Source organism: Dreissena polymorpha, chromosome 6 (genome assembly GCF_020536995.1).
Source record: "Dreissena polymorpha isolate Duluth1 chromosome 6, UMN_Dpol_1.0, whole genome shotgun sequence".
NCBI classification, from domain to species: domain Eukaryota; kingdom Metazoa; phylum Mollusca; class Bivalvia; order Myida; family Dreissenidae; genus Dreissena; species Dreissena polymorpha.
This window is the reverse complement of record NC_068360.1, coordinates 62,570,563-62,585,562: the sequence shown is the minus strand read 5'-3', so window position 1 is coordinate 62,585,562 and position 15,000 is coordinate 62,570,563. Positions and strand designations below refer to the sequence as shown.

At 33.4% G+C, this 15,000-nt stretch overlaps 1 protein-coding gene across 5 annotated transcripts in view; it reads left to right on the top strand.

Moving 5' to 3' along the window:
- LOC127834535 (prion-like-(Q/N-rich) domain-bearing protein 25) overlaps positions 1–15,000 on the top strand; it is a 26,195-nt gene that overhangs the window by 1,931 nt on the left and 9,264 nt on the right. The window contains exons 3-9 of one of the 5 annotated variants that reach the window (XM_052360437.1): positions 1,166–1,273; positions 1,644–1,775; positions 2,155–2,295; positions 2,830–2,949; positions 3,188–3,307; positions 3,669–3,794; positions 4,384–8,446. In XM_052360437.1, the coding sequence (XP_052216397.1) occupies positions 1,166–1,273; positions 1,644–1,775; positions 2,155–2,295; positions 2,830–2,949; positions 3,188–3,307; positions 3,669–3,794; positions 4,384–4,511 (875 nt within the window). In that variant the 3' untranslated portion in view covers positions 4,512–8,446. Of the gene's footprint in view, positions 1–1,165; positions 1,274–1,643; positions 1,776–2,154; positions 2,296–2,829; positions 2,950–3,187; positions 3,308–3,668; positions 3,795–4,383; positions 8,447–14,844 lie in introns of those variants that run through there. The other 4 variants (XM_052360436.1, XM_052360435.1, XM_052360434.1 and 1 more) reach the window with 4 other exon arrangements.

The following is a 15,000-nucleotide window of genomic DNA, read 5'->3' as shown; positions in this document are numbered from 1 at the left end:
GAGCAGGTGCAGATATCAATCTCTTGCACGACGGTTACATTACATTCACCTCTGTGTTGGGCTCAGAACGGACTATTGTTATGAAAGCGTCTCATTCATGTCATGATCATTCCAAGCGTTCATCATTGAGGTTACAGTATACTAAACAATATCTTGCACGACGGTTACATTGCATTCACTGCATTAAAGAAAACCATCTCACACTATGATATCTTATATCAGTCTTAATAATTATTATAAAATTGATATGGTTTTTTGATGTTAAGAAACCAACATACATACACACGTCGAAGACATTCCTAACGTAACTCAATAAAAAGTATGTTCATTTGTTTACATTTGTGAAGTGCATGGAATGATTCCATCGGCGTAAATGGGCAATAAAATAGTTCCAAAGAGTTGCATTAAAACTCGCAAGTTTTTGCACGATTTATCGTCAATTTAAAAGTCATATTTCTTAATTAAATGCATGCGATCTTAAATATCCACTCAATTATAAATTGAATGCGTTTGTTCGATTTTACCTATTTGATAGGCAAAATGGCATGCTGAGCCTTACGCAGAGGTGTATGTGAGAGCAAGGAACGACAACTGTGCGTGAAGATTGGTTCAGATATATGTTGCAATCAAGACTAAGCTACACATGTATCAGCATTTTTTACACAGCATTTTTTACAAATCCACGATTTGACATACTCCTACATCTATGAGATAAATACCGACACACATATATTAAGTGCCGTTTTCCTATAGCATTTGTGTCGATGTGCATATTAATATCATATGTTTTAATTTTAAAACAACACCATTTAGGGTATATCAACAAAACATGTTAGTCAAAAATTCAAGTTCGTTATTTGTGAGATGATCGTTCACGAGTCTTAGGTCAATTATTTCGAGAAATCCAAGTTTTTATATCTTTATTCAGAAAACTGCTACATTTTTGGAAAATCCACCAATCTGCGTTACAATCAAGCTGTCATATTTAGAATCCGTTAAAACCCAAAGTACAATAGGTACATTAAGGGGCCAGCAATGTGTGCACCTTCGGATTAGTGACATGTTCTTTCCAAATCTAACATACTCCGTACAAGATACTAACTAGACGTACCTAACAAAACTATTTCTAGGCGATCAATGAGTTTATATCATTTCCTGTTGACAGAATTCTTGCTTCCGAGCGGCAAGTGCAATGTTCCAAACGGAATATGTGAGACGAGATGTAGGTGCAAGGAAGGATTTATAGCCCTGAACGAATCGTGCCTAGGGAAGAGTAAGAAAAACGTGTATTTAAATTAAACAAGAAGAATTTAAATGTGTCACATATGCTTGATTTAATGTGCAGACTGAATGTTTAAGTGTCGTTTCGGCAATACTTTTTACATATATACCCAGCGTCAAAATTATTTTCGTTTAAGTATAAAAAGAAAAAATGTATTTATATTAAGTGTGCGTGTGTCATTATAATTCGAGTACAACGTATATGATGGTAAATGCAAGCATGCCTTCATTTTGTAATACTTCGTTTTAAAGGTGAATATCTTTTTTAAGTTGTCCTGCCTATCGAATGTTTGAAAAACTAGAATGTGTGACATGAATACTAGCATCGTTATGCTGGCAAAATTTTGTACTTGTTTCTTTAGTTGGAACTACCTGTACGATGCAGTCAGACTGCATACCGGAGGCGGCGTGTGACGATACTTTCGGTGGCGGGACGTGCACGTGCAATGACGGACTCGTGGCATATTCGAATAATACCGAATGCCGACTGAAAGGTACCTTTTCAAGTGGCTCCTGTTGGCTCCCGTTGTTATCAAATACTCAACCTGCAAACGTGTGATGAATGTTTTTTTTTTCAAGTATACATATTTCAATTCTATTTGCTATGAACCACTACAATTTGAACTGCTTTCGGTCTCAGAATGTTGAGGGTTGTAAATGGGCCTTCACCAACTGCATGTTGCCTTTTACCGTAAGAACACTATTAAGAGATATTAAAGCGCCACATGTTTACACTACTCACATTTTATTATTTGTTCGATATCTATATATATATATTCATGAACACTAAGTTATATGAAAGCGCCACATGTTTACACTACCTACATTTTAATTTTTGTTTTATATCTCTATATATGTTCATACTATCCACAGTGGGTCGACCTTGCAACGTTACTGCCGCCCCGCACTGCATTCAGAATGCCGAATGTGACGTCAACGGTGCTAAACAGAACACGTGCACGTGTAGACAAGGCTTCTCAGTCAACAATGACAAAACGAAATGTTTGGGGAACGGTAACGGAAACTATAATCTAAATTCAAAACAATTGTCATATTTAGTTGGGTACAACAAAATTAAATATAACATATAAAGATTGATCGATTGATGACTTACTGGAAAACTCTAATTTTGAAGAGACTTGAACCCCATCATTTGTGTTTTCGAATGATATTTAAGCATGTATTTGTATACAAACCAAAGAAGGGCCTCTTCGTCGCGTTTGAAAACTTATATCAAGTTCAAATCCGAAAACATAAAGAAATATTGGACAAAATAGTCGTGCCCGATATCAAAATACGTCAAGAATTGGAACATATATATAATTTGCACAAATAACGTGTTGAGTACTAAACTCGACTTGAAAGTATTTGAACATTGGAAACTTAAAACGCCAACCTGAACCGAACAATTTTTGCTCACCTTTCATACCTAAATAGAATGGCTTGGCCGAACTATGCACATCTTTCAGTTTGTAATTTAATTTTAAGCAGCCGCAAACTACATATACTCGCAGTAGTTGAAAGCTTAACTTATGCACTATTTTGCAGCGGGTACTGCGTGTGCTGCTACCAGTGAATGCATTAGTAAGGCGGTGTGCTCGGAAAATAAGTGTACGTGTGAAGACTTGCATGTACCGTCCGAAAACGGAACCAAGTGCATTGGCTACGGTAAGACTGAAACATAAATATGTTTTTGTTTGTTTCGTTTTCATATATACTCAAAAATCCCCGATTCGACTCGAAGCTATGTGAGAACTTACACGACGATCCTACCCAAAAAAATATTTCCCCTCCATTCCTACTTTTAAGAATATATCTTGCGGGCTTTGTTTATCTATTATATATTTATTTAGCAGTTACCAACTGCATGTTGTAATTTTAAAACTAATATTCTTTAAAATTGCAGTTGGTATCACGTGTGCGTCCACCAATGAGTGCATTCAGCACGCAGTTTGCACGGGTCACACTTGCACATGTGAGGACATGTATGCATCGTCTGAGGACAAATCTACATGCATAGGCTACGGTAAGATATGGGAGACTGTTGCTGTTTATTTTCGTTATAAGTTCTATGTTCATTTACACACAACCTTTTTGTTCAATATATAACAAGCCTCAAGATTCTAAAGGAAATATAAGGCCGACCGGCTGTTTTGTTTGTGTTTGTTCGGTAATGTTTTATACTTGTGAATAAATTGTGTTATGTACGCCACTGTTCAAGACATATGTCGTTTATAATCTACCTCAGTATTTTGTTAATTATGTAATAACTATTCAATTTTAAACATTTAATAAACATGGTCTTATTTAATGGTTTGTGAAGTTGTACATGGAAAATGAATATGCATTACGCATACATTAACATACATGTATACGTATACTTACAGTTGGTGCTATTTGCGACCAACATTCGGGGACTTGTGTTGCACATTCTGAGTGTATCGACGGTCAATGTGCGTGTAAGAACGGTTACCAAGCCGACGGTAACGGGAGCAAAACATGCAAAGAGAAAGGTACATGTGTGTTGTTACTCTAATGAAAATAATTCTGCATTGCCACTTTTTATATAGAAACGGAGACAATTGACCTAACGCAAACATAAAGATTTTACAAACAGTCAATTATTCATTCTAAATCCTTAAAAGCTAACTCATCTTGTAAACAGAATGTATGAATAACCGCGATCGAGTATTTCGATCTTGAGAACATAGTAATAATTCACAACGTTTTGGTTTAAAAAGGATATTCTAACCGTTACAAAATATATATTGAACGGTGTTTTACTTTTCAAATGAAATCTTGAAGAAGGTGAATAACACGACACAATTAAGTCGACTAACAACATTATGGTTATAAACTAACATTTGTACTATAGTTGCCTCCCTTATTTTTTAATACTTATGTAAAGAGAAGATATAAACGCGTCCTCGAATTATTTAGGGGCCGATCACACATTTTATGGACCACGGAATGCTGCTAATCTATATCGATGTACATATTGAAAGACTTAATATTTGTCAACGAGGACGTCTCTGATTGATTGATTCTGCTTGATGAATAATGCTCGATTAATTATATTTGAATATCATTTATTATTTTCAGAGGATGGATTGAAAGATATTATATGGATTTACATCGGCTCGGTGACTGGGTTCCTTCTTGTTTTGGCCGTTGTAACGTGCACCGTAACACACTATTGCTGCCGTAAGAAATTACAGAATTTGTGTTGAAATAGCTGTTCCGTTTTTAAGGGCATCGTTACAGTGTTTTGTTATTTAATTTTTCGCAATTTCTTGTTTACATTATAATGACTGATCAACCGATATTGCGTCTTTTTTATGAGTCTTAAGAACAATTGCAATTTTACAAAACGACAAACTAACTTCGCTGCAAAGTTATGTTTGTGAACGGATGTTTTTCCACGGATCACAATTAAATTGATGTGAATACGTGATAAATTACAAATGCCATGAAAAGCCTTCAATTCTTAAAACAACAGTAGACCAGCAAGGGCCTACTTTTTTGCTTTACGTTTCGTCAGAAGCGCTTCATCAAAACATGTTTGTTTGGTTGCATTGTTAAAATCATGACTTGGTCTTTTCAAAGGTCGTCATGCAAATTTCCAGAGTTCGCAGATTTTCAAAAATTTTACGCATTCATCAGTTGTTGGTTATTTTGGAAGATTTAAGTTATGTTTAAGTCGATAGTGTAATTGTTCATATTCTTGATTATAAATTGTGTGTTTAACCTGTAGTTTTTTAATCATCTTGTTTCAAAAAGTTACATTAAACTTTCTCATGTTTGCATTCAAGCCTTAGGTATTTACGTGGTAATTTAATTGAAATGTTGTTTGTTATTTAATTTGAATTTGTATGATGTAAGGTTAAATGGACCTTTTCACGTTTTGGTAAAATGACAAAAGTATATATTAAAACAATGTTTCAGATTTGCGAATTTTCGTTATAGTTATGATATGTGCAAAGAAACAGTAATACTGAACATTTACTATGCTTTAAATTAACTATGATTTATATCTTTTGACGATTAAAAATCTGAAAATTATCAAGTGTAACAAACGCGAATCGATTGAATAATTTCAATTTGAATATGAAGAGATGTGTTGTTATCGTCATTTGTTGTTACATTACGAGGATTGCTTATTTAAAGTATAAAATACATGATTTACTTAGCGAGCAATGATGGTCGAGTGGTTTAGGTAACAGACTTTGACTCCAATGGTCAGTTGTTCGAGCGTAGTTCAGTATTACTACTTATCTTTCTTGTTTTTCTTTTTTTACTTGAGCTATTTTATTCCATTTTTTACATTTATTATTTCAAAGCATTTAATGACAATCTTCAATACAAATTGTATATACACTTAAAATGTTTTGGGGTTATTCTGGGAGCATTGTGAGGTCTGGAGCACCTGAAAACCGATAAATACCCCACCCCGATTGCTTTGCATTGACCGGATCAAGGTGGAAACATAACATCCGTTGTATTCGTGTTTTTGTGCGTGTTGTGTATTTGTGTGTCATGTCTAGTAATTTTGTTTTGTGTCCGAGCGTTGTACAATTTGGTTATTGGAATCAACAGTGGGCCATATGCAATTAACATGATTCTCTTCCACTGGCTAAGCTGAAATCTCAATGTATGTATTTTGGTATATATTGTTTTATGTTTTATTATATATGTTTATGCATTTTGAATGTGTTATGTTACAAACATGACCATACATATGAAATATGTTCTCCATAAAGATATGTGGACATTTATCATTATGATATAACTATGAAATATATTACAAATGTAATCCTAGAAACAAACTAACGTTTATAAGGAATATAAAAATATACAATTATAAACATGTATAAGTAAATGAAAACAATAGTTCCTGTGTGATTCAAACCGGAAACTGGTATGTCAAAATAGTCATGCCTTATCCACTTTGAATCATAATGACGTAGTTCTGTGTGAAACTTACCCATGTGATATAATTATTTTATCTAGAAAAGTTTTTAATTTCAATAATAAACCGTTGAAAAATCTACATATTTTTATATTTTATATTTTTCAAGTAAATTTGATAGTTTATTAGTAACGAATGAAACGGTAATTGTAGTTTATATATTTTTTTTGTTTTAACAGAATCCAAATTATAAGCGAGCATTTATTAACAACGAAGTATTCTTACTTGCTGGTAAATACAAATATCTTGGTTTACTATTAAACGAACATCTAGATCTCAATGTTACAGCAAAGATGGTAGCTCAGAATGCTAGTCGTGCATTAGGTTTACTCATAGTCAAAGTTAAACTTATCGGAGGAGTTCCGTATAATGTGTTCACGAAGCTTTATGATTCGGTTGTTTGGCCCGTCGTTAGTTATGGTGCATTCATTTGGTGGTATAAATCCTTTTCGTGCATTGCATCTGTTCATAATAGAGCTATGAGATTTTTTCTGGGAGTAGAAAAGTATACGCCCAATTTGGCAGTGTCGGGTGACATGGGTTGGATCCCTGCTTCTGTTAGACAATGGAAAGTTGTAGTAAATTATTGAGCAAGGTTATCAACAACTAACTCTTCTAGGATCTATAAACAAATAGCACTCTGGGCTAACAGTAGATCTGATAATTGTAAAATTTGGTTTTATTTTGTTCGTAAACATTTGGATCATTATAATCTAAGTAAATATTGTGACATGTCTACACCTATAGCTAAGCATGCTATTGTTAAGCATATTGAAGAAGACATGTTGTTAGAATTTAAAAATGATTGGTTCAAACAGAAAAATGCTATTCATGGTCCGTCTGGCAGAGGTGGTAACAAGTTACGAACCTATTGTACATTTAAACATAAATATAGTGTTGAGAAATATTTAGCATGATTTTACCAAAATTTCATAGATCAGCATTGTGTGAATTTAGGAGTGGTGTTGCGTATTGAAACAGGGCGATATGAGGGTCTTCCTTTGGAAAGACGTTTTTTGTCCATTTTGTAATGCCAATAATAAAAGTGTTATTGAAAATGAAAGCCATGTTTTACTTGATTGCAATTTGTACTGGGATATAAGAAATACCCTTTTTGATATAGCTTAACTTTCTGCACCTGATTGTATGACTTTTAGCAATTATGATTGATAAACTTAAATTGCTTTTTACTGATAATAATATGGTTAGAATTTTAGCCAAAACCTGTTTCTTGATACTAAAAAGACGACAATCTTACATGTGAAAATAATATTAATTTACATTCAATGGTACAAATTACTAGCCTTTTGGTACCAATTTTATTCAAATAAACTGTGTAAATATTTGTAAACAGATTATTGTTTTTAAGGTATATAGACCTTTTAGACTATGTATATAATGTAATGCCAAGTATTTTAGATTATCTTAGTGCTGCCTTTTATTCTGTACTATAATGTTATGGCTAATCAGTTCTTTTATGATCTGATCATAGGGGATAAATGATTTATTACCACCTTTTTTTTCTTTTTCATTTCAGTGTAACTTGCACATCTTTTCAAATTCAGTATTTATTCTAGACATTTAATTGCATTATCTAGCTATCAGATTAGCAAAAGCAATCTAGGTTTTATGTGTAAATATTTTGGTTGATATATAATGGTGTTATTAGTATGTTTTATGAGTTGATATAACTTGTTAAAGAAAGGAGGATAACTTGGAAGTGCTTATTTACAAAAGATACAATAAGAGCTTCCGAGTTAGCTTCCCTTTCAATAAGTTTTAAATAATTAATTTTTCTGATATGTAAAGGATTAACTAGTCTCTTGTAACTCAAATTTGAGTGGCAGCAATGATTATGTTTTATGTTTTACAGTATTGGTTTATCTGTGAGTGTATGTAATTATGCTGATGACACTATAATAAACTAATAATAATATAAGTGTATAAGCATGTATTGCTAAATACGTCCACGCCTTTCCACAAGCTGAAATATACAACTGATAATGTCAACACTAAAACTGTTAAGACCGTTAATAGTATTGTAACTCGATCACTAAATTGTGGCGCTTGTACACAAACTTAATGATAATTCACGTGCAATTTAATACCCAAATACTGATAAATATTTATATCAGATTATTTGTATAAAATACATATCTGTTGATTGAGTTCGTATGAATATACATCTATATGCTGGGTCTATTCTTTGTTTTTGATTAATTAAAGAAACAATAAATCAGAACGCCATAATTTCCTTTCATATGTCTTAATGTATTCCCGAAATGAGCGTTGGTTAGATGTAAGTAAAATACATTTTATTTTAAAATGATCATGTTTTATCAGCTGTTATAGAAACTTGTACTCTACTTTTTAACTGGTCAGGTTAAGTTCAACTATTTGCATTATTCGAATTATTTCGAAGGAGGTCCGCTTAAAGAACAGTGTGTTTTTTTTCGATGATTCACCGCTGTTTACCGACCTCTTGAACAATCTTCGGTATTGTGTGAAAATATGACGTGTGTCTACCAGTTTGTCTACCAGTAAGCATGATATATTGTATAAATTAAGATAACTTGAACTTTAACAATGCAATTTCCTTTGATGGTGTAACTTGGTCAAATTTGATTACAAAAACAATGTTTAAATATCTGCTAAAAACTACACAAATAAATTTGATGATTTTCAATAACAACGGAAGAAATATCAAACTGACTCAACTTATTTGTCAGAGAATACTGGCATCAGCTTTCGCATTTGACGAATGACTTTTTATGGGATTTTAAATGTCTAAAAAAAATAGGTCCCAGCGAGTCCAATCTCCTTTATTTTTATCTTTGTTGAACACTTTTCTATTCGGATGCGCGTAGCCCCTGAATGTGATGTATACCTATCACTGACAAATATGATTACATGTATTTGTGTTAAATGTTAACAAGTTTCTAGTTAAAAAGCCGGTACTAGTACAATGAAAATCTCTATCTTAGCTTTGCATCCACTAATTGCTGGTCTACAGAAGTATTAAGTATCAAATCATTAATGCCAATGCATTGTTTGCACACATTCACTGACAAACGAAAATACTATGCAAACGCACGTTTTAAAGAAGTAGACGACACACGAAAATCCCACATATATCTTTTTAAGTACTGTCAAAATATAGTCTTCGATCAGACTACTTTTAAAAACAACAAAACATTTACTATGCTTTGTAATAAAACATAATAGCAAGAGCAACGCATATGGGTGTAGAACGCTCGACCGTCTAATTATTTGAGTAGTTTGGATTGTAGTCTTTCCATGAAATACGTTGAATTATATCCTGCCAGTATGAATCTGTTAAAGAAATAGCAAAACAAATGCACTAAGCTCAAGTCAAATTTAATATTCTAGTATTGTCTTACTTTTGCTTTCAGAATTGACAGCCATCAGCAAGTGTTCTGTGTTTGAAATAAATGCCTCATATGGATCTTGAGGATATCGATATAAAGACACATTTAAGCCTTTAAAAAGAAACCATTACTCGAGCATTTTAATCTTCTCTTTTCTTCATACTTAATGAATCACTTTTATCAAGTGATTTGAGTTTAAAATCAACTAAGAATAGCTATTAAGACGGTTCCTTTTCAACAAAATAGAAAAATGGTCACAATTCACAACAAAATCTTCGGGAGATCGAAATATTATGGAAACTCAGGGGTGAGAACCCTTCACAAAAGCATAAAGGTGCAAATTGTCTAAAATAGTTCGTAATATTAAAACTATTCCGAAAAGGTTTTAAGGCCTTTTTAAAATGGATTACTATTATTACAGTTTTTCACTTAGAAACTTTTTTTTAAAAGATTTTCTTATAATAAATTTTCTAGCACCATTTTTAGTACATTGTTCTACGACCATTGTTAGTGAAAAAACGTTCATAGAAAATAAAATTAATATCGTTCGTAAAACTATTCTATTATTGGGAAAAGCGTTTAACGTTAACTTTACAGATGGGGGTAATCACGTGATAGTCAAGATTGCGACGTCTATTACGAGGCAGGGTTTTCGCCGTTTTATGAGCGTCATTTAAAAATTAAACAACAGCAATGAAGGATATAAAACGACGAAAAATAACTGCCTCGGCATGGACGTTGCGTCTTGACTATCACGTGATTGCCCCCTCTGTTATAGATGTTTCGACTTGAAAGGTGAAAGTCTGCGTGGCGCATTACGGGTTTCAATACCGGCGACGTATTCTACTACAAAAATTAGTAAAGTCTATTAAAAATAAATTGAAGATTTGTAAACAATTATATCTAATGACATTTGAAAAAATGCCAACATCTAACAACAATTCCCTTAAAACGTGGATTGGAACGAGATTTTGATTAAATTATCGTAGTTGCACTTGATTCATATATGACATCATTCCAATAAATATATTCCTAACATTGTGTATGCCCCTCTTCGAAGAAGAGGGGGTATATTGTTTTGCACATATCGGTCCGTCGGTCGGTCGGTCCGTCGGTACGTCGGTCGGTCCGTCCACCAAATGGTTTCCGGATGATAACTAAAGAACGCTTAGGCCTAAGATCATGAAACATAGGTACATTGATCATGACTGGCAGATGAAACCTATTGATTTCCAGCTCACTAGGTCAAAGGTCAAGGTCATAGTGACTCGAAACAGTAAAATGGTTTCCGGATGATAACTCACGAATGCTAAGGCCTAGGATCATGAAAATTCATAGGTACATTGATAATGACTGGCAGATGACCCCTATTGATTTTCAGGTCACTAGGTCAAAAGTCAAGGTCACAGTGATCTGAAGCAGTAAAATGGTTTCTAACGTATTCACACAATCGCAGCCACCACAACGGACAACCCATTTGGGAGGCATGCTTGTTTTACAAACAGCCCTTGTTTGATATTTGTGTGCATACTCAGTTATGTGTCTTTTTACAAAGTGAATAACGTCGTATTTGATTTTGATAAAACACACTTTTATTAATGGGGTACGTTACTTTAAATAGTTTTATCAGATAAATAGTTGTCTTGTTTCTTGCGGAAGACTGTCGAGGGCTGTAATATAGTTTAACTTTGTGACGGAAAACTTTTCCCTTGCAGAGGAGTCAAATTACAGTATTTTGATATTAATCTGCAAAATATTCAGGCTTTTTTGCTCTCTTTGGGAAAACGCCACACTGGCATTTTGGAAATTTCGCGTCGTGAAAATTATTATTTTGGGAAAAAATAATCACAAAATGGCCCATTTGAGAAAAATAATCACATCTTATAAATGTGTCTCTTTATAATCGTATACATGTGATTCAAAGAAGCTGTTGACTTATTAAAAAGGGACAATTGACTATTTTATACATTTACAATAATATTCAAATATTACAAAAAATATGTTGTACATTGCTATTTGTGACATTTGACTATTTGTACATTACCATACATATGTGAACAAAATAATAAAAATATTTTTATTTAATTTGGCATGCAGATCAATATATAACTCAAGTACATAGTGTACTTCCAAAAGATCTCAATTCTAAAACACCATTTACTCAATTGCTTATTGAATCAGTGACTAAATCAATAAAGAATCATTGTCTATCAAGCTAGAAAACATTTTAAACAATGCAAGACACTTAGGTTTTGTTAATTTGGTTATTTGGAAAGCAGTTAATATGTTTTGCAAACCGAGCCGATGTGTTCACATATTCGAAATTAAGTGTGCGTTTTCTTATAAGGGTATGCTATTAATAAAGAGAAAAAAGAAAAACGAGTGTCAAACGATACAAAATTTTGGAGTAGAAAGAGCTTTTGTAAAACAGTTTTAAAGTGAAAAGAAACACGTACGAATATTACAATACAGTCGTTCATTGCTGACTAGAACATCCACGAATTTCGGAATGCTAACGTTTAACTTCTACACAACTCTCGCCTGTCAAATTCAACGTTCAAAATGGCGGCTACATTAAACAATACGTCATGGTCTGTGTCCGCCAATGAGAATGGCCAAATCGGAGCACATGATCAACTAACTGACTGGTGTACGAAAATATTGATATATTGCTGAGCGTGTCATAATAAAAATAATTAAATAAACAATCTTACGGTGCACATGTAAAAGATACAACGAAAACTAACTCTATAAAAACAAAATTCGTAACAAAAACAAGGTCATAAAATACTGTTCGATAACGCTTATTAGCGGCCGAAAACAATTTTTGAGATAATCATTGCAAGTCAGAATTGGGAATTTGTATGCCCCATGGCATAGGGCGAAAAAGGTCTGCCATTGTGCATATTATTTGAAATTTGAATAAGGATTAAAAACTGCAGAACATGTGCTAAAAAATATAGCGTGCATGTAATATTTTGTGTAAATATAACAACAAAATAACAACAACAACAACGAATTGAACCTTTCTGATTAAATGAAAATGAAGCGATCGTAACAGTATCATGAATAGTAACAAAACAAGAAAAAACTATATACTCTTGATCTCACCTTCCGATTAAAAAGGTCGTAATGGTTATATTGCATGGGAAACAGGGTATGGCATGTGATAAAAAATATTCGTAATGGTTATATTTTACATTGGAAACATGGTATGGCATGTGATTAATGAAATTCCTTACTGCGCTACTTTCTTGCATACATGCACATGTACAGTACATAAAATTGCACATCGCAATACTTGCTCAAATACACGCACATGTACGGTGCATGCAATTCCATAAAGCGATACTTGCTCAAATACACGCACATGTACGGTGCATGCAATTCCATAAAGCGACACTTGCTCAAATACACGCACATGTACGGTGCATGCAATTCCATAAAGCGACACTTGTTCAAATACACGCACATGTACGGCGCATGCAATTCCATAAAGCGACACTTGTTCAAATACACGCACATGTACGGCGCATGCAATTCCATAAAGCGACACTTGCTCAAATACACGCACATGTACGATGCATTCAATTCCGTAAAGCGACATTTGCTCAAATACACGCACATAAAGCGACACTTGCTCACATACATACATACATGCGTACGGTACATGATTTTCCATAAACCGACACTTGCTCAAATACATGCAAATGTACGGTGCATGCAATGTCATAAAGCGACACTTGCTCACAAACACGTAAATGTACGGTACATGCCATTCCATAAATCGACACATGCTTACAAACACTTTTCTTTTAATTTTAATTGATCGCTTTAATTCAAAGGTAACTGCCACTTAAAACAATTTTGAGTAAATATACGCGTGAAAAAAACATTACTTTAATTGAAAATATTTTTGTTCTATAAGTATAACAGTTATTATTTGATTAGAAATCATTGAAACAATATCATACATGTAATTTTCAAAATGAGTATTCCTAATCAGCCTCGAAATTTCGCTTTTCTTAAGCGTACATTCGGGAAGAAACAGCCAGAAGAGCGTTCATTCCAATCTAGTTGGTTTGATTCGTTCTCATGGCTCCACTACGATGAGGTATGTATATTAGTATTAAATTTTAATTTGCGACCGTTCTTACCTTTTATGAACCTTACGGCGATCTGAATACAAACGAAATTTAGAAGAAAAAAAACATACAAATAATACTTGTATTGTTGCTTAAAAATGATTAACTATCTTTGGGAAGTTTTCATAGAATGTGACACTACTACACTTGGCATTAACATTACGCGAATAGTGAATGATAAATTGTGTCTTCAATCAACACACAATTTGGTGTGGATATTGTTCTTGGGACTTTAAAAAATGAAATATGCCTTAATTTTTGCTTATTTAACTTAATTTAATAATATTTTTTTCATCCCGGTTCAGTATTTTAATAGTGCTCGAAATGTGGATATATTCTTTACTAATCATGTCATATTGGATTGGTTGTTGTGTATTTTCATGTGGTTATTTATAACAGTCTTCCCGTCATTAAAATACATAAACATTTACTTTATTTTATGTTTAATTACCACGAGTTTTTTGAAAGAAAAAAATTACTGTTGATATTTCTGGGTCGTCGTCGGCGGTATTGAACAAACTGATTTCATGACATACTGAGAGTGAGACAAAGATCGAGCATTTATATCAACTTGAAAGTTCCCCCAAAACGCACCATATTAATGGATCCAAATTGTTTGCAAAGGCCTTCAAAATTCGGTTCCAGCACTGAAAGGGTCAATTGCGTAATTGTAAAACTTTTCGGAACCACGGGAGAGGACAACACTCTCAAACAAACCCCTTTATGTTCCCAGTACAGAAACTGGACCGCCTCCACAATGTTTGGAGGTTATCTACGCCTCTGACACACATATGTACGGTACATGAAATTCCATTCCGCGATACTTGTTCAAATACACGCACATGTACGGTACATCAAATTCAATGGCGCGCTACTTGCTTTATTACAAGTACATATGGGTTGCTTTGATTTCCTCACCATGACACTCTCCATTACTCGTATAAAGGTACTGTATATGACATTTAATAATACAACTATTGCACCAGTTTTTGCAATCGCGTTTTTCACAAATATGACTCATTTGAATTTCCAATTGGAAACCCAAGAAGTAAAAGTAGGTCAATCACAAAGGGTTCATATTTCACGTAAGATAAAATTAGAATATCTAGCATCTTCATCTGTAGTCCTGATCATTGGAAGGAAGATATTCAAGACGAGCGTTCAGTGATTGATCAGAAAAATTGTTTAATAAGAAACAAACAGGATGGCTTATTTG